The following is a 24,558-nucleotide window of genomic DNA, read 5'->3' on the forward strand; positions in this document are numbered from 1 at the left end:
TTTTCACAAACACAAGTTTCCCTTCTATTTCTAGTGCCTGGTATTTAAGAAGATTTTGTCATCTCTTTTTGCAGAGAGCCTATACGAAAGAAGCCCTTGATAACTATTCCCATTTCACAAGTGTGGTTGATACTCCGGACGTTGTTTTGGCGAAGATCAACTCTGTCAATCAGAGTGATGTAAGCATTATTTTTTTGGCAACTATAAGAATGTATTAGCAAAATTATTAGATGGCTTGATTATTACTGCTAGGATGGGGTCTATAGTTAATATATTAATGCTGCAGTTTTGTTTGGTAAAAGTGTTAAATAAGTGAACAACACAATATTACTGTACCATTACATTTTGCATTTTTAAAGAAAATTTAAGATCTCCAATAATCATAGTCTCTATACATTTTGCTTAAATTATTAAAAAAAAAAAATAATCCTGTTCTGGGTGAAGCAAGTATAGTACACTGGCTTAATTTACAGAACACCTACTAAAATATTTCTGCAGATCAAGAGTTTTCATATCCTTAGAATAATGTATGAAATTTTTGATGAACCATTATGATGATACTTGCCTAGGTCCCAGAGTGACTGATATTCACTAGATAATATAATTCAGATAAGGTAGTGCAAATGGGTGTAAATGCCTGTTCCTCACAAGCAGAACAATCAACTAATTAATTTCCTATAAGCCATTAACACAGTCTTTATTTTCTTCTTTAGCTGAAATACAAAGAAACATTTAACCTTGATAGAGGCCACTTCATTGGTTCTGATGACACTCCAGCATTGAACCACACCAGAGAGATGTCTAAGCTCTATAGTGATGTAAGCATATCTAACTGACTAAACTTAATTTTATTGTATACTAATGTTAACTGTAATTGCCCTGTGGATAGCACACTGGACTGGGACTGAGGAGACCTGAGTTCTATTCCTGACTCTCCTACTGGCCTTCTGAGTTACCTTGGGCGAGTAACCAGGGCCGGCTTTAGGAAGTGCTGGCCCCAATTCGAATAGTTTCGATGGGGCCCCGGCAGGGATGACTCACCCTGCGGCGCTCCGGGTCTTCCGCGGCACTGAAGGACCTGCCGCCGAAATGCTGCTGAAGACCCGGAGCGAGTGAAGGACCCGGAGCGCCGCCGGGTGAGTAAAAATGTAAAAAGCGCTTAAGTTAGGCGCTCTTCTTTAGGGCGTGGGGCCCTCTTAGGCACAGGGCCTGACTCGGGGGAATCGGCCTAAAGCCGACCCTGCGAGTAACTTCCCTTCTGTGTCCCATCTATAAAATAGGGATAATGGTACTTACCTTCCTTTGTAGAGTGCTTTGAGATCTACTAATGGAAAGTGCTCCACACCGGCTATATGCATTATTATTATGAATATTTTGCATATAAAAAAATGTTTTAGATTTTGCAAAACATCTGGATATGTTACTGATGAAACTTAGTTTTATTTACTGCTTAAAGGCCAGATTGTGAACCCTTTATTCACACTGCTGAGCAGTTACTCATGTGAGTAGTCCCATTAACTTTAATGGATGAGTAACTATACCTGCTGGGGTCAGTAACTGCTCATTGATACCAGTAAAGGTTTTACATTCCAGCCCTAAATTATGTTTATAGTATTTAACACATGTTAAACATCTGTCTGGAAAACACCTGCCACATAGTGGAGGCTACCATAAATAAATACTAATAATAGGACTTGGCAGGTTTGCATGTTTGTGAGGTGTACATCTGGATATACATCTTTTCCAATTCCAGCTGGTGCTTTACTACCAGGCTTCCCATTTAAATTATGAAAGGGGGCTATCAACATTAGAGGCCAGAGCCCTAAATCAGGAGAGCATTGTTACTCAAGTATGAACGCAAAGTTAAGCTTGTGCTCAAGTGCTTTGTTGTATTGGGACAGAGATTCTGGTCTATTATTCACACTGAGAAATACCTTACTTGGTGAGTGATCCTGCTGACTTCAGTGGGGACATTTGTGGAGTAAGGTACTACTCCGTAAGAGGGGAAGAAACTGACGCTACATATTTTGCTAATGTGGTATGTTTACTGGAAAATATACTGTACATTTAATCAAAACCTATATATGTTTTCTTTGTCTAGAAACGATATAAGCATTCATGGGAAACTGGTAAGGCCATAGGCTATACTTTACCTCCAGAGTACATCCCTATCGTTGGAGCTAAGCATGCTGATTATATTAACAGTGAGGTTAGTATGAATCTTCTTTTAATTATATTCTGCATATTTTTTGTGGCATTCTTATTTTAATTATCTCAACAATTTCCATGTGAATGTTTTGCAGCTTAAATACAAAGAGTTCTATGAGAAGCAGAAGGGCCATTACCTGGCTGGGAAGCATATCTCCGAATTCCCCAGTGTCGTTCATTCTCTAGCTTTCCAAAAACTAAGGAGTGCGGTGAGGGTTTTTTCTTGCTATATTTTCTCTTTTCCATATTTAGTGTGTGCCTAACTCTGATCCTACAGTCCTCCCATCCACATGAGAGATTTGCACATAAAAGGCCTTTAAGTTTTAACATCTAGCTAATATTAGTGTATTGATGAAATCAAAACATTATTTTATATTGGCATATCTTTTTCTGAGCCATGAGTGCTTAACCAGGGATAAACAATTATATATGAAACTAAGAAACTAAGAGGAGAGGTAACGAAAGATTAGATATATTAGAATAGAAAAAACCATAAGCGTTTACTGTTTGCCATTTACTCCTGGGGGAATTCTGCGCCACTGCACATGCACACAATTCATGTCCCCTGCAGATATCTTTGCTTCCCTGCAGAAAATGACTTTCTGACAGTGATGCAAAGGGAAGCTGCAAAAGAAGTCACACATCACTTCCTAGGAGTGCCGGTACAATGTTTTAGGCACCCAGAGTAGCCAGCAGAGAGGTAAATCACCATGGGGCTGGGAACACCCCAGTCAGTGGCTCCTACCCTGAGCCAGGATCAGCTGGTAGTGCCAGCTGGGCTGGAGGCAGGAGAGGATGGGACTTCCTCTTCCTCTGTAAGGAGTGACTGGGGTTGTGTCAGACCCACCCCCAGAAAACTCCCCCAGCTGCAGGAAGCTCAGCATCCTCCCCTGCTTCCTGACCCCATCACTCCTCAGCTGTGGGGGGGAGGAGTCACTGTTCGGGGAGCTGCTCCCCATCTGCCCAACCCTCATGCATCCAGACCTCCCATACCCAGACTCCCCTGCCAAGCCTCACCCGGTACATCCAGAACATCCCTAGTCCTTCATACCTGAATCCCACCCCACTGAACCTCAATCCCTGCATCTGGAGCCCCTCTGCACCCAGACCCCCTGCTTTGGGATCCCCACCCCTGCACCCAGACCATCCCCCCTGAGCTCCCTGCACTCAAACCCCCACCCTGATGCTCCACTTCCTACACCACCTTGAGCCTGCACATCCAGACCCACGCCACTGACTGCCAACTAGCTGCACCCTGACCCACCCCACCAAGCCTCACTTCCCCAGCACCCAGACCCCCCTGCTGAGAACCTGCACCCAGACCCCTCGGCTGAACCCCAACAGCCTTCACTCCTGCAGAGTCCCATTGCCCCTGCACCTGGAACCCCCCAACGAGCCTCTGTGTATCTAGATCCCCCCACTCCTAGACTCCCCACTGAGCTGCCTGCACCCAGATTGTCCCACACAGAATCCTCTCACCCCACACCTGGATCCCCCCCACACTGAGCCCCTCCATACTTGGACCTGCCTGGTTGAGCCTGCCTGCCCCACACCTGGTGCACCTAGTGCAGAGGGGCATGGCTCCAGGGTGTTTCTAGGGCAAGACGTATGCTGTATCGGGTGCAGTCTCACCGCTAAGTCCAGTTTCCTGGGGGTTGGAGGGCTGCAAGGTTACCTCCGACCTTCATGCAGCCAGTGGCCTTTGCTCCCCACTGCCATGCTGGAGTCTCTGCATTTATTTATTAACAAATAAAACTTGCAGAATTTTAAAATATTGTGTGCAGAATTTTTTGGCACATAATTTTTAATTTTTTGGCGCCGAATGCCCTCAGGAGTAACCATTGTGTGAAATCTGAGCAGAGAGATGTACTGTATTGCTCAAGCTACCATAGCTTAATAGAAGATTCTGATTAGAGTTCAGTGTTAGCTAGCAGCACTTGGTGTAGTAGTAGGCCTGTTAACTCTAGCAGGGATTTAACTAGATAGTGATATACATAAAGGTCAATCTGTTACCCCCACCACCTCACCACTTCACGCTTATAATCTCCCAAGGCACACATACAGTTACAAACAAATATGGTCACTAATATTGTGCATGCAATTAGACAGGGAGATCTAGCTAGCCACATGTTGTTAAAGATCTGATGAAGAACAAAAACAGTGCTCATAACCACAAGAAATGTTTCCCCAGCCTCGTAGATTAAAAGTTGGAACTGGAGTTTAGGCCTGCTTTTACAGTAACTCCTCACTTAAAGTTGTCCGGGTTAACTTTGTTTCATTGTTACGTTGCTGATCAATTAGGGAACATGCTCGTTTAAAGTTGTGCAATGCTTCCTTATAACATTTGTTTGGCAGCCACCTGCTTTGTCCACTGCTTGCAGGAAGAGCAGCCCGTTGCAGCTAGCTGGTGGGGGTTTGGAACCAGGGTGAACTGGCAGCCCCCCTATCATCTCTCTGCTCCCCTAAGTTCCCTGTGCGGCAGCCGCCCTGCAGGCTAGCAATTGCCTGGCAGTTCAGGTATCCTTCCCCCACTTCTGTGTGCTGCTCCTGCCCTCTGCCTTGGAGCTGCTCCCGGGAACCTCCTGCTTGCTGTGAAGAGGAGAGGGGGGAAGAAGGGAGCTAATGTCAGGGTGTCCCCCCTGTACCTTATCTCCACAGAGAAGGGAGCGGGGACACGACAGGGCTCAGGACAGAGGGAGCTTGCTGGCAGCACTTGCTATCTCAACTTGCTGATCTACTTAAAAAGGCAATGTACTTAGAGTAGGTTCAGTGTACTTAAAGGGGCAATGTGTGTGTGTCTTTCACACATGGTGTGTGTCCCTGTCTCCCCTCCCTCCATTCATGCTGCCTTGTAGAGTGTGAGGCTACATTAACAACAATATGTTAACCCTTGAGGGTTCAGCCGAGTGCTAGTTCATCATTTAGCAGTAAGGCATTCCCTGGGAAATATCCCACCCTCTTCCACCCTCTGACTTCACCACCTCAACCAAGCTTCACAATCATCACAGCTGTGTACAGTATTAAATTGTTTGTTTAAAACTTATAGTGTGTGTGTGTGTATAGATCTAGATATAAATAAAAATATAGTCTTTTGTCTGGTGGAAAAAAATTCCTCCCCCCCCCCCCCCCATTTACATTCATTCTTATGGGGATATTGGATTCGCTTAACATCGTTTCGCTTAAGTAGCATTTTTCAGGAACATAACTACAACATTAAGCGAGGAGTTACTGTACCTCAAAGTCTCATGCATTTTCTAACCAGCTGTGTGAGTCTAACAGGACAAGGGCCACTCCTTCTCTGATAGCACTCCAGTAGAATTAATTTTAAACATTTTAATTTAATAATTAAGTATTTCTTCAGCATTACAGGCTCAGTCCTGATCCCACTGCAGTCAATGGGAGTTTTGCCACTGAGTTGAAAAGGTGCTGGATTAGACCCTGTGATATAGCTCTATTTATAGTCAGAGCTGTGCCTGAAAAATACACATTTTTACTCTCTCCCCTGTCCCCCATACTTCCTTTCCAGCTGGCCTACAGAAAGAATTATGAAGACACCAAGGCAAACATCCATATTCCAAGTGACATGTTGAATCACCTGTTGGCTAAAAAGTGTCAATATATCCTCAGTGATCTTGAGTACCGAACCTACCTCCACCAGTGGAATTGTTCACCTGAAGAAAATGATGTTGTTCAGGCCAAGAAAGCCCAGGAGATTTTGAGTGATGTATGTACCCTGTTCAGTCATTCCAAGTTCGGGTAGCTTCACAGCTTTCTGGCTAAATTACTTTTTTTTTAAAAAGTAGTTATATGTGAAATTAATAACTGCTTCCAAATTGCTTAATAACATCATTTAATTGAATCTGCCATAACATTCAGGGGGGCTTTAAACAATTTCTCAAAGGATTTTTCATGAGCTGCTTGTTTATTATTTGGTTTGAAAATTGGAAAAAAGTTAAGATTTACAGGCCTAATCCAAGTTCACTGGAGTCCACAATAGGTTTTTTTCCTATTGCCTTCAGTGAACTTTGGGTAAGGTCGTACAGAAACATACAAACCTGACTTGCACAAGCATGCCAGTAGCTTCTAACGACTAGGGTTGGTGTAGGAGGCATGTTGTGAATACAAAATGTGGCCAAAGCACTGCAGTGATCCTCAGGCATCATAACGCTCCCTTTGGACTGTTGTAACTTACACTGGGGCCAAAACTGCTCCCAGAAGCTTCTGGAATCAGAAGAGTGCAAAAGTGGTTTACCTGTGCCCTGCCACCTTTGGGTGCTGCACCAAGGACAGGGATCAAAGTCCAGTACACTGGTACAACTGACCGAACAGGTTGGAATGCACTGGCTTAATTGACCATATAATTGTACTATAAAATCAATATGAAATGGTCCTTTTTACCCAAGAAGGTCTGATTACATCTGAATAATCTGACTCTACATGCTGTGGGTTGCCACTTTGTTCTACTTTTACTTCTCCTATAAATTCCTATAGAAAAAGCTGAAAATAGCAGAGACTAACTGTGATATTGAACACTTCTCTTCATTCTCAGATATAAACTTTCAAAACTGATTTTAATCAGTGAATAAGACTGGGTCACAGCCTTGAGTAGCACTCTGCCTTGCTATGTGGGAGATATTTATTTGATTTGGGGAAGATGCAATTACCACCTTTCAGGCAGGATGCACATTTTCTGGGAACTGATTTAGTTTTTCTTCTTTACAGGTTGTGTATAAAGATGACTTAAATTGGCTGAAAGGACTTGGATGCTATGTCTGGGACACCCCACAAATCCTGCATGCTAAGAAATCATATGATCTCCAAAGCCAAGTAAGCAAATCTTCCTTAAATAAGAAGAGATGGTGGGCCACATTTTTATTTCATTTACATTCCTTGGGGTTTACACCACCAGAGCTGAGAGCAGGGCTTGATGCTGTACAGTATGCTTTAGATCAGCCAAATTAAAAAAAAATGCAATGTAGTCTTCCAGGCTTATCTGATAGAGACCTCATTATTTCCTCTTGTTATTGAGAAAAGGAGAGAACCAAGGAGAACTGGAAAGGATAGCAGTTTAACAGAGTTTGAACAAGCACGTTTATTTTAGTCTGAAGATTGCGAGATTGGTCTGCTTAGATGTGGACTTTCCACTGCTGAAATTTCTTCATGTGGAGTGATCAGCTCCCAAGACTTCTTGCTGTTAACATTTCTGAATAAAAATTATAATATACAGTACAGAGGCCTATTTTAACAAAGGAAATAGATGGCTGATGGACCTGGAAAACATGATGAAGTTGCTAGGGAAGCAGGTCTAGTTATTCTTAGAACACTCTTTGTCTGTGTTTTCTTAGCTGCAATACACAGCTGCAGGAAAAGAGAATTTGCAGAACTACAGTGCCGTTACCGATACACCGCTTTATGTGACTGCGGTCCAGAGCGGCATCCATGCTAGTGAGGTGAGGCATTCCCTTTTTTCCACCCAGAAACTTTCCCCCATTCCCACAGATAGTTAAAACACAGTTAATTAATCACTATATCTTCCTTAAAGGTGAAATATAAAGAAAATTATCACAAAATTAAGGACAAATATACAACTGTGGTGGAAACAGTGGATCACGAAAGAACCCAAAATCTGAAACATCTTTTTAGCAATGTGAGTGTTTTAAACTCTTTTGTTTCTTTCAAAGAGCTAGTGTGCTGGGATTTATTTTGTTTTTGCAAACTCCTTAGTTCCAGATGCTAGGCAAAATACAGTGTATTGATAAGCTGATTCCATGTATCAAAGCACAATTGGGGACCAATTCTTGCAGGAGACTGGGCCCCAGTGGATGAACAGCTGGCTTTTGTCACTCATGGAATGAGCTTTTGGGCCTGGTGGGTGATTATTCTGAACCAACATTCAGTCGATCAGGCTTGAGGAAGAGTTCAGAGGGCTGCAGGGGTTTAAGTTAAGATACAAATGATTTTGATTGCTTTCCTATACGGTGTGTTACGTAAGAGTTTTGAAAAACATATTCAGAGATCTTTGTATTCCCACTCAGAACCTGTACAAGGAAGCCTGGGATAAAGTGAAAGCCACTGGTTACAAAATGTCCTCTGATTCCGTCTCTCTGTCTCGTGCCAAAGAACTGAAGCATAATGCTAGTATTGTAAGTTAACATAATATTTTAAGCTTCTCTATCTTTGCAGCTCATTAATGCTAGCAATAAAGCCCTTTTCTGCTTTGCATTTACATAGTACAGCTGTACAAAAATTTAATATTACTACTTATTTTTATTTCAAATGTGTGTCTATGAGTAGGTACACAGTCATTCATGCAAGTAATTTCTTCTCCCCTGGCAGCCTTATTATCTATTGACCACAACTTGGTTCTTGCGCGAAACAAGAGCCTTCTCAATCTTTCTACCAAATACTTCAATAAAAGATTGGCTTCTTATATCCCTAGCCAAAGTTTGCTTTCAGCAATTTCTTCACTTTTTATATTTCCAATTTTTAGATATAAGACAACAGGATCTAAACCTCTGGCTAGATTTGAATTTGAGATACTGTTACATTTGGTGGATTTAACCACACAGGTTCAACTAAAGACATATTTCTGTGATTCATCTTTTGATGAGCATAATTCACGTTTTGCGGTACTGTTGGAAAGCTGACAATCACTATACAAGACATATGATAGATGGACCTCATTCAGCAATCCATCCTATGCAACAAAGTACTCAAACATGTGCTTGAAGTTACACATGTGCTTAAGTGCTTTGCTGAATATGGATGGATTCATGCACATGCTTAGCTGCTTTGCTGAACTGAGACCCATAAAAGATAGTTCCCTTTCTGAACATTTTTATATCGACCTCTGTAAATATAGAGAGCTGGAATCATTTTCCTACAATAAATTAATCAACTCGTTTATTCCTGCTATTTTACAAAATTCATCTGGAAGCTGTCATTATCTGTATGGCATCATAGGTACACCTAACAAAACAGAAGACAAGATCCTGCCCTGAACTGCTTTCAGTCTCCACTGACCTCAAAGGAGTTGTGCCCACTTCAGTTACCAGTGAATTTGGCTCTAAAAAATGTAGTTGTCTTCCTGGAGGAAGTCATTTTATCTCCTTGTCTCTGCTTAGGTCAAGTATCGGGAGGAATATGATAAGTTTAAAGCACTTTACACTCTACCCAGAAGCATTGAAGATGATCCCAACACAGCAAGATGCCTTAGAGTTGGCAAGTTTAACATTGATGTAAGTATCTTTTAAGTTTTTAAGTTTAAAATTTAAGTTTTCCTGATAGTCAAAGCATCCACATACATTAATCAAGATTTCATATTTAAATATGTTTGGCAACTATTGATATTTACTAAACTTTCTCCAATATGTATAGAAATATGTTTGTGTTTGTTCTGCTACATTTTCTTTTGTGGCTAAGCCTTTGGTAGTGTATCTGTAGAACAAGGTCTATCCAGGGCCGGCTCCAGGCACCAGCTCACCAAGCAGGTGCTTGGGGTGGCCACTTCGGAGAGGGGCGGCACGTCCAGCTGTTCGGCGGCAATTCAGTGGATGGTCCCTCACTCCAGCTTGGAGCCAAGGACCTCCCGCCGAGTTGCCGCTGCAGATCGCGGTCACGATTGCGGCTTTTTTTTTTTTTTTTTTTTTTTGCGCTGCTTGGGGTGGCAAAAACCCTGGAGCCAGCCCTGGGTCTACCCTACAAAAACTACCATGTTAAGGAACCTTCTTATAACATGAAAATGTTTGTTCTAACTTCCATTGCATAAGAAAATCAACAATTTAAAATGATGTCAGAGACTTTTCTCCCATTATTAACATAATATTTTAATTTCACAGCGTCTGTACAAAGAAGTCTACGAAAAGAACAAGGCCAAAATCCACATTCTTCCAGACATGGTAGACATTGTAGCTGCTAGGGCCACACAGAAAAAAGTCAGTGAAATTGATTATCGCCTACATCTCCATGAGTGGACCTGCCTACCAGACCTTCAGATCAATGCTCATGTTCGAAAAGTCACTGACCAGCTCAGTGAAGTAAGCCTACAAATTATATTATGTCACTGTTCAACTTTCAAAAAGATTTCTATTGTTAGATTCTGTCTGTAATAGATGAAATTGTGTTGCAGAAAATTTGTTGGAACGTCTTGAGATTGCAATATTTGTGCATTGTTTTATGTCCGCACATAACAGCTGTCCAAGACTATTTACAAACATTGCTTATACCACAGGTGTTTCGCTTAGCTCAAGCTGAAAAGGTACAGTCTGGTTTCTCCCCAGTATGAACATCAGACCACAGCACTGCAAGTCTAGTGGTCAGACAGTTCTTCAAACTCCTTCCCATGTTGTTTTTATAAATTACCCAAAGTAATTAATCAATAGTGCAAGGTACTCTGGAAATGTGGATGCTCCGGGTGGGTTGACCCATGTGGCAAAAGGCTCTCCAGGATTGCTCTAATATGGGGGTAGGCCAGAGGAAGGGCCATAACTTCTGTGTTTCTGCAAATCCAGTGGCCACAGTAGAACATGCAAGTGTTACACCTCTACCTCGATGTAACACTGTCCTCAGGAGCCAAAAAATCTTATCGCGTTATAGGTGAAACCATGTTATATCAAACTTGCTTTAATCCACCGGAGTGCGCAGCCCTGCCCCCCCGGAGCACTGCTTTACCGGGTTATATCCGAATTCGTGTTATATCAGGTCGCGTTATATCAGGGTAGAGGTGTATTTGTGGGCAGTAGCTGCTACTCCATCAACTAATTGGGTGCAGCCAGTTACTCTGTCTATATGCAGGTAAAGTGAATTTCATCCACAGAATAGATATACATACCAAAAAAAGTTCAGAATTGCAGCCTTTTTTCAGTATTTCTTTCTTTTTATTACTGTCTTTCATACTGATAAGTATAGCTGCTGGAAACAGGGACTGTGAGAATTCCTTGCATTAGCACAGGTTTATGATCTCTCTGAAGATTTGTGTTTTCTGCTTAGTTTCAGAAAATACAAATTTTCACACAGTTGCTTAGATTTTTTTAAAGTATGTTTTGGTTGTATTTGCTTTTAAAAAAAACCACTCAGATTTTGAAAAAAAAATTTGCCCAGAAGCTGAGAGAGAAAGACAAATCATTTGTATTTGGCAAAATTCCCTGGATTTTGAAATGCCCGGTGTATAACTAACTTATTTCAGCAGCAATGCATCATTATGCAAAATACAGGTTAGTTGAAAACCTTCCCGTCAAACTACTTCTAATTGTATAGCTCCCTCCCCCTGCACCCTCAGTTCAGTTAAAAGCTAAAAGAACCAATAGTGCTTGTTATATCAGGGTCCAGGCAAATTAGTTTCAGAATATTGGAAAAGATATTTACTATTGAAAGCTGCCATCTAAGGTTAATGTATAGCTCAGGGATTAAGCTGAAGTGAAATTCTCAAACGTTCCTTGTTTTCTATAATACTCTAGATTGTGTACAAGGATGACCTTAACTGGCTGAAAGGCATTGGCTGCTTTGTTTGGGATACTCCTGAAATTCTGCATGCCAAACATGCATATGATCTTCGCAGCGATGTAAGTCTGAATTGTCTCTAGTTCGGTTCTGCTTTTCAGTTTCCTTCACATCTAGTCTCACTCTTTAAAATACCATGGGGATGAAGCCTGGAAGGGCATTGCATGTCCTCCTTACACTGAAATGTTCAGATTGAGTTCTTTACATTGTATTGATTTGCAATAATTTAGGTGTTGTCATATAAGCCCCCTCTCCCCCACAGGAAAGCACTTAAGCATTTGTTTAAGTCCATGCATATTCAGAAATGTGCTTAAGAATGGGCTTAAGTCTGATTGACATTAGTGGGATATACATGCTGAGGCGCTATCCTGGAATGGGAATGCTTTACTGAATCAGGGCCACTGATTGGATGCGGGAGAGGGCACAGGGCTGGGGCAGAGAGTTGGGGTGTGGGCTCTGGGAGGGAGTTTGGGTGTGGGGGGGGCTCAGGGCAGGGCTGGGGTGCAGGAGGGGGCGAGAGGTGCAGGCTCTGGATGGCACTTATCTCGGGGGGCTCCCTGGAAGCTGCGACAGGGCCACTGTGCTGTGTATACTGTACAGCAGCACTGAATGAAAATTCATACAATCTAGAAGTAATATGTCATTGATTTTGATGAGTCAATTTTTTTTCCAGGCAAAGTTTTCTTACCCATTATTAGTTAAGGATTAAGCAGTTGCAATAGTTGTAGATAATGGTTTTGATTACAAAGACCACATCTCCTCAAGAGTTTTTATTAAGAATTTTGGGGGCTCATGGTTTTATATGGTACATACAAATATTTAATGACAGAATAGTTATGTTATTGAAGTATTCTAATGTTGTGTTATTGAAGTATTCTCATGTTCCCCGAGTGTAGTGCTATGACTGTTTTTATCTGGTCAAATATCTCACCTGAGTACTTTTTTCTTTTCTTTTTGCTTAAATATAATTGACTTTACTGAATTACTAATATTGTGCATAAGCAAGTTGTTTAATTAAACAACCAGACTTACAAAAATCAAATTGTTTTCTTTCTCTCTGCAGATTAAGTACAAATCTAACGCAGAGAAAATGAAGAATGACTACACCATGATCACTGACACTCCTTATTATGTCCAGAATGTCATTAGTGGCAAGAATCTGAGTGATGTAAGTATTTATACCACATTTCATCCCTGTATGATATGTATCATGTCTCAATAATTCCAATAATGTAACATTTAATGACGTGTTGGAATCACTTCATGCTAGTCCACTGCCACCCTTTGCTATACCATCAATAGAATATTAGGCAACAGCTGCTTTCAGCAGCATGGCAAGCATGTTCCACACAGACATACCCTGAATGTGAAGCTTTTTCCCTCCACATATTTCAAAAGATGGTCCTGATAAGCCAGCAAACACTAATTGACCCACAATAAGTTAGACCAGGAGTTCTTAAACTTCAATGTACCGTGATCCCCTTCTGACAACAAATATTACTACACGACCCCAGGAGGGAGCCTATAATCTGAAGCCCTCGGACTGTGGGGCTTGGCGACCCCATTAAAGCAGGATTGTGACCCACTTTGGGGTCCTGACCCACAGTTTGAGAATCACTGAGTTAGACAAACACATATCACGAAATGGTATCAATAGGCTAATTGTTTTTTTCTTATTTCCTAGGCTGTCTATCGCCATGCATATGTGCATAATATTAGAGGCAAAATGACCCCCACCGATAAAACAGTGGACTTGGTGCGGGCAAAGCATGCTCATAAGATACAGAGTGAAGTAAGTATCAAGTTTTCATTTCTAATAGGATACTAAAGAATAATGGCCAACTTCTGCTGTTGGTTGTCACATACGCTTGTTCAACAATGTTGAGAGTTGGGAGTGTATATTTCCAGTTTACAAAACTACAGGGAATTCTCCCCATTAGAACTGGTTATGTTCTCTGTGATTGTTCTCGGTGAAGATGCCAGCTCTGAATACAAACCTTTCAGAGCCAGCAATCTAATCTGTGAGGCCATCATTCTCTTTGCTGCACTCCAAGACCGGAGATCCAGAATACAGTCTGTTCAAAACCATCTGGCTTTTTGAAAGCCATCTATCCAAGACCCAGCCAGCATTTCTTCATTGCATTCTGGGTTTAGAGACAGAGAGTTCGTTTTCTCTAAACCTCTTCCTTGTATCCAAAACACAGCTTATGTGATGATTTCAGCTTTTCCTCTGGCCTGTCATGGCTAGTCTTTATTGCTCTAAAATTAAACTAAAAAATCTCTGTGAATGTACAAGGATACCTGATATATCTCTGTTATCTGCATGCCTCAGATGACCTCAGTGGAGTTAAAAAGGGAAAGATTTGGTCCATTGCAAAGAAGATACTTGCTATGCAATACCAACAAACTCCCTCACATATTTTATGTAATTGTAACTTTTTTACTTTTCCTGCAGAATCTATACCGGGGGGCTGGCTTACATGCCCTCCCCACTGGATACAAACTCCCACCAGATACTCCAGGCTTTAAGCTTGCTAAACATGTCCAATACATAGGCAGCGATGTAAGTAATATACTAAGTTCTTTTAAGATATGGTTTGCAAGAGAATATTTGGTGATCTCTATGCATCCTATGTGAACATACAATATTGCTATAAGGAAGTTGCTATTCAGCTATGCAGCCAATTATGTTTGCCCTGAGTATCTGTAAAAGCTGATGAACTGTACAGAGATCTGAATATTTTGCTATCATGACATAAATTTCCCTCTGATATTTATACCTTATCAAATGCATGAGAAGTGAAACAAAATCACTAATCTCAATAGAAATAGCCCCCCAAAGATTAGTTTCAGCTACATTGTTTTGAGCCACAGAATCCAAATGTGTCATGAAATCTCTCAAAGTTAGCATGATATGTATCTATTAAAGATGTGTGGCTTATTTTCCATAGTTCAGGATTCATAAGGGTCTCATTTTGGGCTTGATTTAACTCTGTCAGTGGGAGCCACCTTGCCCTAGGAAAAATTAACCCCTGAGGAAGGGCAGGATGAGCTTTGAGCAGGGGGTTGGACTAGATGATCTCCTGAGGTCCCTTCCAACCCTGATATTCTATGATTCTATGATCTGGTGGGAGAGCGTGGCTTTGATTTGTGCTGGGGTGCCCTTCTGGCAGAAGCTCTCACAGAGTTAGCTGAATCTGAACATCCTTTAAGCCCTCAATACACCACCTACCCATACAGATTTTTAAAGGTATTTAGGTGCTTACAAATGCATATAGATGCCTAGTAGGATTTTCAGACGTGCCTAGGCACCTACTCTCATCTGAATGCCTTTAAAAGTCTGGCTCTTTGTGCTGTACAGAAGCTGCCAAACCTGAATGTAGTCCTTTATTTATATTGGCTGTAAATAGTAGTAGATAAACAGGCATTTATTACAGACGCAGTCACAGCCAACATCATATATGATTGTTCTTACACCCTTTTATTTTAAATCTTCTTTTTTAATTTTACAGCTTAAATACAAAGAAGCCTATGAGCACATCAAGGCTAAAGGCTACACTCTTGGACCCAAAGCTGTTGGCTTTGAGCATATAAAGAAAGTGAATAAAGTTCTTAACGAGGTACTGTAAATGTTAATTACTGGTATATATGTTTGTATTAATGCATCATTATTTGATATTGCTGGTGTATAATAAAATACATTACAACATAATTTCATAAAACAATCTAGCTGCTATTTAATAAAAGCTGTTGAGAAACTGATAAGTCTCTGTGCTAGTGAGAGCCATATTTTCAACATTTTTTGGCCCAAAGCTTGCAAAAAAACCCACACACTTTTATAACCATTGATTTTAAAATGTGCTTAAATTAAGCATATACAAAAGTGTTTTCATGATCTGGGCCTTAGATTCTCTGTAACACATTTCCAAGATGTTAATCAAATAGTTGTTGTGAAATGTCTTCACCGTAAAAGAACAAAACCTTTCTAGTAAAATGGTTCAATTTTCTCCTGTCCTTCTGTACTATATAGTGCATGGAAGTAGAAGGAAGTCTGTGGTTAACAGAGCAATAGCTATTTATTTTCTGCTAACCCGGATGCTTTGTGTCTTTCGCTTAAGAGTTCTGTTTTTAACACATGGAATACTCTCTCCTTTGGTGCAGAGGCTGTATAGGGAGATATACCACAAAAATAAGGACAAGATTCATACCACCCCTGACACACCGGAAATTCGCCAAGTCAAAGCCACACAGGAAGCTATCAGTGATGTATGTCTCATTTTTCAGTTTTATAAAAAGGAGATGCTTGTTATATTCAGCATGATTAAATATATGTAATATTTTCCCTTTGTCTTTCAGCTGATCTACAAGGCAGATTTCTTTAAGCTGCGAGGACATTTGATTTCCTTGCCATACACCCCTCAAGTGATCCATTGCCGCCACGTTGGAGATATCACAAGTGATGTAAGCAAAGATACCTTGCCTTCGAATGTGATAAGCCAAACTCTCTTCCTAGTCACACATGTGCAGATGTCAATGGGAGAAGAATTTGACTTGACATTTAAATTGTATACAAGCTAAAATAATGTGATTGTTTGATTATTCACTTTTTTCCAAAAGGATCAACTTTTAATTTTCTGTTGTTATGATTGCTTCACAGAATAAATACAAAGAGGATCTACACTGGTTGAGGGGCCTGGGTTGCTTCCTATATGATACTCCTGATATGGTCCGTGCTCGTCACTTGCGGGAGCTTTGGGTATGTTCTTTTTTCTGACACACAATTTAATATTGATTCATTATTTACTGATGCACAGTTGTCAAGATGATCTGTGGTAAGTGCTATGTCAGAATGATTAAGGAACTCAGAGTGTTTCGTGCCATGCTGCTTCAGAACAGCTGATTCAAAGTACTAGCAATAGAGTGTGATGCCGCTGTAGCAGCCATTACCCATGTTAGGCTCCCCTGTACATTTTCTATACACTGCTAAGTATACTGCAGCTTCCATATGTGTCATGTTTATTACCTTTTCAGTCTAATTACGTATACACCAATACGGCAAAGAAGATGCGGGATAAATACAGTGTGGTTCTGGACACTCCCGAATACAGGAAAATTCAGGAGCTGAAGGCACATTTGAGTGAAGTAAGTATTGCATTATTTTATCTGTTCAGGTTGGCAATGATCAAAAGAAGCTCAGATCATCTCACTGGATTTCCTGATGTATTTTAGACCTTATCCTTTCCCAGCTTTGATTAACTAAATGCTAATTGAACATTTGTAACAAAGGAAATAATTGCCAGGCTTTGTCTCCTTCTAGGTGGTTTACAGAGCTGCAGGCAAGAAGCAAAAGACAAAATTCACGTCAATCCTTGATACACCAGATTTCTTACGAGCCAAGAAAGGACAGAAAATACAGAGTCAGGTAAAAATTCTTCCTTAATAGAAAAGGGTCTGGGAATCTGTGTTGATTGTTGAACCATCTTACTACAGTGCTCCCCACAAACCTTCTCAAGTCAACTTAGAAATCTTAGAGATGACTTGTAATAATGATTAATACACATTTTCAAATGACATGATTCTCAGGCTCATGATGTTTCTTTAACAAACATGTCCAGTTCTGTTCATCTGAAGTAGCAGAAATCTTTATTAAACCCCAATACAACGCCATTCAAATTCTCTAAAATCCCAACCCAGGTAGCCAAATAAATCTGTCTTTATTAATGGGCTCATTAACCAGGTAAAATGATATTTTTAATTGATGTGCAGTCTGCCAAGTGATGTGAAAAACCTGCATGTACAGCTTAGACAAATAGGTAGGTCTAGCGTGTGCGTGTGTGAACGCAGGCAGAGGGTACAAAGAGTTCTTCTCCCTTAGTGCATAGGGGCCAGCACAATAAGGCTCCTTGCATTCACAGTGTGTAAAAGTTACCTAGAGTGGCTGCAGCACTCAGTGGCTCAAAATAGGCCAGAACCAGAACCCTTCCTGCAAGTGCTAGCACTCAGAGGCCAGCACAAGGTGGACTCCCTTCAGTACTTCTTTAAAGGTATAATTCATACATACGAGCAGTCTCCCCTTAGTGCCCCATGAGGTGCTGTGCCTGCCTTTGCCCTCCATATGTAGAATGTGTGTGCTACGGGGCGGCTCTATGTATTTTGCCACCCCACGCATGGCAGTGAGGCAGCCTTCGGCAGTGTGCCTGCGGGAGGTCCGCTGGTAACGCAGATTCAGCAGCATGCCTGCGGGAGGTCCGCCAGTCCTGCGCCTTTGGCGTACCCGCGGCTGAATTGCCGCCGAAGCCGGGGGACCGGTGGACTTCCTGCAGCCATGCCGCCGAAGGCAGCCTGACTGCTGCCCTCACAGCGACTGGCAGGCCGCCCCCCGCGGCTTGCCGCCCCTGGTGTGCTACACCTGGACGCTACATCTCCTGCTATCCCCAGTGCTGCATGTGGTTGTCAAAGCCAGAAACTTGCTTTTAATTAGTGCATCTGCCATACATGTTATTAATTTACACCTGGGTATGTATCCTGTAGTTTTTCCAGTTACTAAAGGTAAAACCCTGATCTTGTAAATAATCAGTAATGTTTTTTAAAGATGGCCCAGAATAAAAGCTCTTAATAAGGGCCATGTGAAGGCCACTGCTATTATGCTCCTTTGGGATTTTGATTCGTAAATATTTTGCTGGCATTTATGGAGTAGCCAGAGTATTGAGATGGAAGAAGGATGAGGTTTGGGAGGGCCTGGAAGATAAATGACTGGATTACATTTTCATGATGTCTGTGTGTGCGTGTACGCATTTTCAGCACACAGTCATTTTGTAGAGTTCCCAAGATAAAGTTCATTAGAAACATATTCTTTGAACGTTCTGTTTTTCTTTCCTTGTCACAGTACTTGTATGTAGAGCTAGCCACCAAAGAGAGACCCCATCACCATGTTGGTGATCAGACCCCAGCCTTGACGCTTGCAAAACACGTGAAGGACATGGTCAGTGAGGTAAGATACCTGCGCCCATCTTCAGCACAGTTATACTATGTGAAGGTTCCAATTCTAACATTAATAGGGGTGAGGAGTGTAGGGGTAACAAAATACACCTTTCTTTTATTTTAAATCTTCTGATTCTTAAGTATTACATTTCCTTGTATGATCCCTGGGTGGTTTTTCATTTACTATATAATTCTAACACACAGAAATGTTTTATAACAGAAAAATCATCTGCTTCTAAATGCATATCTGTAATATTCAAACTTATGAAGCCATGGATGTAGCTTTAGCACCTGCCCCTTCACCCCCAATAAAATAAAGTACATTAAAATAAAATAAACCCTTTAAGGGCTACATTAATAAATAAAGGAAACCCTGAATTTGGAACAGAAGCTGGTTTATGTGTTTATTAAAAGTGGACAAATGTTGTCATGGTACAAAGCTACTCATTAAAGTGATGTTCAACAACTATTATTTTTAACTCTAGCCCCAACCCCCAAAATAAAAAATGTGTCCACCCCTCTGTAAGACATCATGCAGAGCAGATTGGTTAGGACCTGGTTCTACACTGTGCTGAACACCTTTCGGGAGCTGCTGAGCAACTTCAACTCCCATTGACTTCAGTGGAAGTTGAATGCACTTAGTATCTTGCAGTAATGACGCTTAACAAAGTGTACTAAATGTAGCTTCCCTGGGTGTTAACACAACATCAGCTGGGCAAATATCTTTGTCACTAATTATATTTTTGTTCTTTTCCCTCCTGCCATCTGATCTTAGAAAAAGTACAAAGTCCAATATGAGAAGATGAAGGACAAGTACACAACTGTCTCTGACACTCCTATCCTCATCAGGGCTAAGAAGGCTTACTGGAATGCTAGTGATGTATGTATCCTGCAGACACCATCACTGACACTTTCTCTCATCTTTCGATAGAGCAGAAAAGGAGCTAGGGAAAATGAACATATGGCAATATATAAAATAAAAACTGTCCGTGCATCCAAATGCCACTATGGTGCATGCTGTATCTGTCACTCCATCTCCATGCTGATCAGAAAATGATGTCAATGAGATTCCTATGTTTGGACTGAAGGCACCATATATCTTCTTATGTTTGTCTTTTTCCAGCCAATCTTGTGTTCAAATGTGCTAGTCAAAAAAAAAAAAAAAGAGAGAGGGCGAGAGAAATAAATCAGGACAAAATGAATTGCCTCCCTATGTGACATTTACAAATAATATAGATTAGAGTGAAAGTACTGGTGCTGGAAGCAAGCACAGAAATGCTTTTATCCCACTTCTTCATCTCAGTGCTGTTTGACGAATAAACCTCAGTCCTCACTGAGCGTTCATTCCCTTTTACTTAGAATGCAGATTCGGAAAAAAATCAATCTCTGTCTGAGCTGACCTGGGCAAGGATTTGAGGATGAAATGAGTTTTTGTTTCAAGTGTGGAATATTAATTTAAAGTTACTTGTAGATATGTTCTGCTATAGAATGAGATCTGTGGTGTACGTTTTTGATTGCAAATTGCCGCCTGGGCCATTAAAAATCTGAAAGGCCATATGTATTGGGCTGCCCATCAGGTCAACTTGTTCACTTACAGATGTCCAAAATAGAAAGGCAAAAGACCTCCGCTCTGCACTATATAAGTAATTTGTTCATATTTTTCTTCTTATCAGCTGCGCTACAAAGAGACCTTTGAGCAGGCAAAGGGTAAATATCACACAGTGAAAGATGCCTTGGATATTGTCTATCATCGCAAGGTCACTGATGACATCAGCAGTGTACGTATACAGCATTTCTAGTCCTGATTAATGTTTGTCATTAACTGTATGAAACTAGAGCTTTTATATTTAATTCCCTCCCAGTGAAAGATCCTGGGCCTAATTCTCATGTACACTAAGGCCACTTTGCATTGCTAGTATGGTGTAAAAGGTTAGTGTAAATGAGAATCAGGCCCCACATTTCAAGTATGTCTTTGGGGAGAGTCAGTAGTGAGAAGTAGGAATGTCATAAAATTGGGTGACTAATGTGTTATGTTTTTGAACTGTTTTACATCATTTGCAACTTTCTTTTCAACTCCTTTTGTAGGTAAAATATAAGGAAAACTATATGAGCCAGTTGGGAATCTGGAGATCTATCCCAGACCGTCCGGAGCACTTGCATCATCGTGCAGTCACAGATGCTATCAGCGATGTGAGTTTGAATGGTTATTGTATATTAGACATTGCATTTTTAAAGCAGATGTCCAAAATGGAGGGCTCTGCAGTGTCCCTTAACTCCTCTCAGGTATCTTCTGCTGAAATGAAAGAGTGATCAGTTTTACGGTTGCCTGGCATGTTTTTGGAATCAACAGAGCAAATCAAGTGAATAAGGCCACTGCCTATTGAAAGCAGTGACAAAACTCCCATGGACTTCATTGGAAGTTGAATTGGGCCCTATTTCTGTTGCTTGAACTTGTTTGTCACATGACAAGCCCCTAGCAGCATTTTAGCAGTATTTCTGGCTTATTACAACGTGTGAAAGACACTGGTACTTTTAACTATCTCAGTGGTGATTTTTTGTGAGCATGTTATTGAGACATAAAAACAATTTTCATTTTTTTTCATGGCTTATATTTAATATGTGAAATCCTGTGGCAACACTCCCGCTGGAGTCAGGATTTCACCCAATGACTGGGCCAGGCTGTGCTCTCAATTACAACTGTGCAACCCCAATGATTTAACTGAGGTCACAAGCTGGCCCCTTAATTGTATAAAAACAAATGTCGTTAGCAAGGTAATTGATGCAGGAACTCACATAACTATCACTGTTGTGTGTTAGACTTAGATCCGGATGGTATTTCAGCATTGATAGGATCATATTTTTTGTTGCCATCTGAAATTATTCCAAGTTTTTAAATTTATCTTCTTACTTTCTTTCTACAGTTTAAATACAAAGAAGACTTATCATGGCTCAAAGGCTTTGGTTGTTATGCCTGGGATACTCCTGATCTTGCTCTGGCAGAAAAGAACAAAGTCCTCTACAGCGGGGTAAGTCAATCTCTTCATGGCATTTGGAAGAATTTTTTTAAAGTTTGGTTGTGTGATGATTATCTTTTAGCTAAAGGACCAAATTCTGCCCTCTGATATGGATATGAATATCTCAGGGCAGAATTTGGTGCAACACATTTTAAATAATCCAAGTTACAGTATCCTACAGATCAGAGTAAAGGAACCTTTTAGTTAATCCTTTCTATCCACTGCCAGTGCAATTGTTCTCTACTGCACATTTTTTAGTGTTTCCAAGTCTAATTTATAATGTCTGAAGGTTTGATGTTTCCATTGCTTTCCTTGGAAGACCATTACAAACAGTAGACTTCTATATCTACAGCTACATTACCCAAGTAATATTTTTCATTTTTAAATGTATTTATATATGCAATAATTCCACTATTCCTTTGATGTAGACATTTTTTCAATTCATATTTTTCCATGGTCTTTCTTTTAATTTTACTCTGGAATGACTAGTTTCTTTGTTTTCTCCAGTGTAAGTACAAGGAGTCATCAGAAAAGACAAAATCTCAGTTTGAGTATGTAGCAGACTGTCCAATTAATAGGCATTTTAAACATGCAACTCAGCTAATGAATGAGGTAAGTACAATAACAGACCTATATAGCATATCATGATAAAGTGGCATCTCAAGGCCCTTCATTAAATTAAAAGTTCATCTGTCTTGCATAGTGGAAAATACATTGAAATAAATGAAAAGCTACTGAAAACAAATGTGTCTTAAAGTTAGACAAAAATGAAGAAGGGCAGGGATGTTCTTGATATCTATAATGATGAGTAAAGCAGGTGTATAATAACTAAAACAGAGTAACCTTTTGACCCACATTTCAGCAGTAAAAATGCAAAGATCTCTCAGTTGCTGACCAATAAAGAGTCAGTAACTCAGAAAGGTATCAGTTTTCTTTTTAGCAACAGGGTTTTAAATCAGTAAAACTTGACTTGTGATTGTCATATGAAAATGGTAAAGAATCACACTGAATAAAGAACTTCATTAGCATTAGGAAAACAATACTACCCACAAATCTATTCTATCCATCTCTGTGTTTCACCACAGAGCTTCATGCTAGAATTCCCCAGCCCCTGCTGCAGATTTAAAGAAACAATGCACAATGGTAACCAATTGCAACTGGGCCGGGATTAAAGTAATCTGATAATGTTGCCACTGTGACTTGAACAGATGCTCTATTTTATAAATGATGGACTAAGCCTTTTTAAAACTCTGTTCTAGACATAGTTTTTGTGAGCCTAAAGCTGGCATATAGATCTCCAGAATATAACCAAACTCAACCTCTAGCACTTTTTGACATGACAGTTGATGTTCAGAATATAGCATCTAAATATTTTATTTTACTCAGCTGACATCTTCTCACAGTGGTCACCATTAAAATGTCAACATTTAGTAGCAGATGCAATACAGTATTTCTTTTTATAAGTATAGAAAAAAATGATTGTATTTCCAATACCACTATGTCATAATTGTTCACAATTGCAGATATTACAAAGAACCAGCACATGCTATAAGGGACTTTTTATATCATAGAGTTATCTTTGTTAAACAGCACAAATGAGCTATTTTAATAAGTCAGGCATAAAGATATATTTTTAATGCAGTTGTATGTGTTTAAATAAGCTTGCCAAAAATGTATTTTACAACATGATTTATAGTGATACATCCAAGTGATGTTTACAGAAATGCGGATGATCTAACATTGTATTGAGTGGTGTATATTTGTGAAGTAAGGATTTAATTTTCAATATATTGACCATCTAGGGATGATTCTGAAGTTCTTTTGAATGCAGAATGGGTATTACAAGGCAGCTTAGGAGAGAGTTGCAGAAAGGGGCTGTAGTCTTTTTTTAAGTTTTACCTTGTACCCTTAAATATAAATTTGGGAATTTGTTTCATAAATAAGGCTATGATTATGCCATGTAGGTCACAGAACTCAAGAAATCCGTGACTTCCAGAGACCTTGGTGACATTTTCTGCCCCGGGCTGGAGTTCCCAGCTGGCCCTTCCACAGCTCCCAGACCCCGCCCTGGTCGGGGGACCCCGCAGCTCCCAGCCACAGCAGGCGGAGGGGAACTCCCGCAGAGCTGCGGTAGGCAAGAGGAGCCTGCAGCAGCCCAGTCCCCATGGTGGGGGACCCCGGAGCTCCCAGCCACCATGGGTGGTGCAGGGCCCAGAGCTGCTCAGCTGCCGCACAGCGGGACCCCAGAACTCCCACTCACCGTTGCGGCAGGGACCTTGGAGCCCCATTTTGTCAGTGATAGTTTTAGTCAAAGTCAGAGACAGGTCACGGGGCTTCCGTAAATTTTTGTTTATTTTAATTCATTCCGTAAATTTTTAAATTTTTGTTTTGCCCGTGACCTGTTCCTGACTTTGACTAAAAATATCACTGACAAAATCTTAGCCTTATTTACAAATTATCCACATTTCCTCTGTTTTTTCTTTATTTTTTTAATTTGGGTGAGGTCCTGAACAGTATCCTTTTAAATATTAAATATTATGCACAATAAGATGTCCGCTTTGAAGCTGTTATCTCAGGGTTTTTGTGCCCTCGCCTTTTTACTATGCCTCAATTTAACACACAAATCTGAGTATGAGAAGAGGGAAGATAGTTACAGTTTTGTTGTGGATGAGCCTAGAATCCTACTGGCCGAATGGAGAGATGAACTGAGCAGTCAGTTACTGTAGCAGTGCTGACCAGTGCAAGCAAAATGTGGCTGGATTGCACACAACACACATCTTTATCTGCCTGAAATGTCTATAGCCAATGATGTCATAGTCTCACCTATGATATTCCAGTGTTCTAGTTCAGCGTTATC

At 40.6% G+C, this 24,558-nt stretch overlaps 1 protein-coding gene across 19 annotated transcripts in view; it reads left to right on the forward strand.

Annotated features, from left to right (window-relative positions):
- The window catches only part of NEB (nebulin), a 202,644-nt gene that overhangs the window by 126,791 nt on the left and 51,295 nt on the right, over window positions 1-24,558 (forward strand). For all 19 annotated transcript variants that reach the window (XM_054044614.1, XM_054044625.1, XM_054044624.1 and 16 more), the window contains 27 exons: window positions 75-179; window positions 714-818; window positions 2,102-2,209; window positions 2,304-2,417; window positions 5,735-5,932; window positions 6,931-7,035; window positions 7,554-7,658; window positions 7,751-7,855; window positions 8,244-8,351; window positions 9,333-9,446; window positions 10,047-10,244; window positions 11,664-11,768; window positions 12,770-12,874; window positions 13,391-13,498; window positions 14,162-14,269; window positions 15,219-15,326; window positions 15,868-15,972; window positions 16,063-16,167; window positions 16,364-16,462; window positions 16,738-16,848; window positions 17,024-17,128; window positions 18,593-18,697; window positions 19,463-19,567; window positions 20,361-20,465; window positions 20,773-20,877; window positions 21,609-21,713; window positions 22,209-22,313. In XM_054044614.1, the coding sequence (XP_053900589.1) occupies window positions 75-179; window positions 714-818; window positions 2,102-2,209; window positions 2,304-2,417; window positions 5,735-5,932; window positions 6,931-7,035; window positions 7,554-7,658; window positions 7,751-7,855; window positions 8,244-8,351; window positions 9,333-9,446; window positions 10,047-10,244; window positions 11,664-11,768; window positions 12,770-12,874; window positions 13,391-13,498; window positions 14,162-14,269; window positions 15,219-15,326; window positions 15,868-15,972; window positions 16,063-16,167; window positions 16,364-16,462; window positions 16,738-16,848; window positions 17,024-17,128; window positions 18,593-18,697; window positions 19,463-19,567; window positions 20,361-20,465; window positions 20,773-20,877; window positions 21,609-21,713; window positions 22,209-22,313 (3,054 nt within the window). The remainder of the gene's footprint in view (window positions 1-74; window positions 180-713; window positions 819-2,101; window positions 2,210-2,303; window positions 2,418-5,734; window positions 5,933-6,930; window positions 7,036-7,553; window positions 7,659-7,750; window positions 7,856-8,243; window positions 8,352-9,332; window positions 9,447-10,046; window positions 10,245-11,663; window positions 11,769-12,769; window positions 12,875-13,390; window positions 13,499-14,161; window positions 14,270-15,218; window positions 15,327-15,867; window positions 15,973-16,062; window positions 16,168-16,363; window positions 16,463-16,737; window positions 16,849-17,023; window positions 17,129-18,592; window positions 18,698-19,462; window positions 19,568-20,360; window positions 20,466-20,772; window positions 20,878-21,608; window positions 21,714-22,208; window positions 22,314-24,558) is intronic.

Source organism: Malaclemys terrapin, chromosome 11 (assembly GCF_027887155.1).
Source record: "Malaclemys terrapin pileata isolate rMalTer1 chromosome 11, rMalTer1.hap1, whole genome shotgun sequence".
Taxonomy (NCBI): Eukaryota; Metazoa; Chordata; order Testudines; family Emydidae; genus Malaclemys; species Malaclemys terrapin.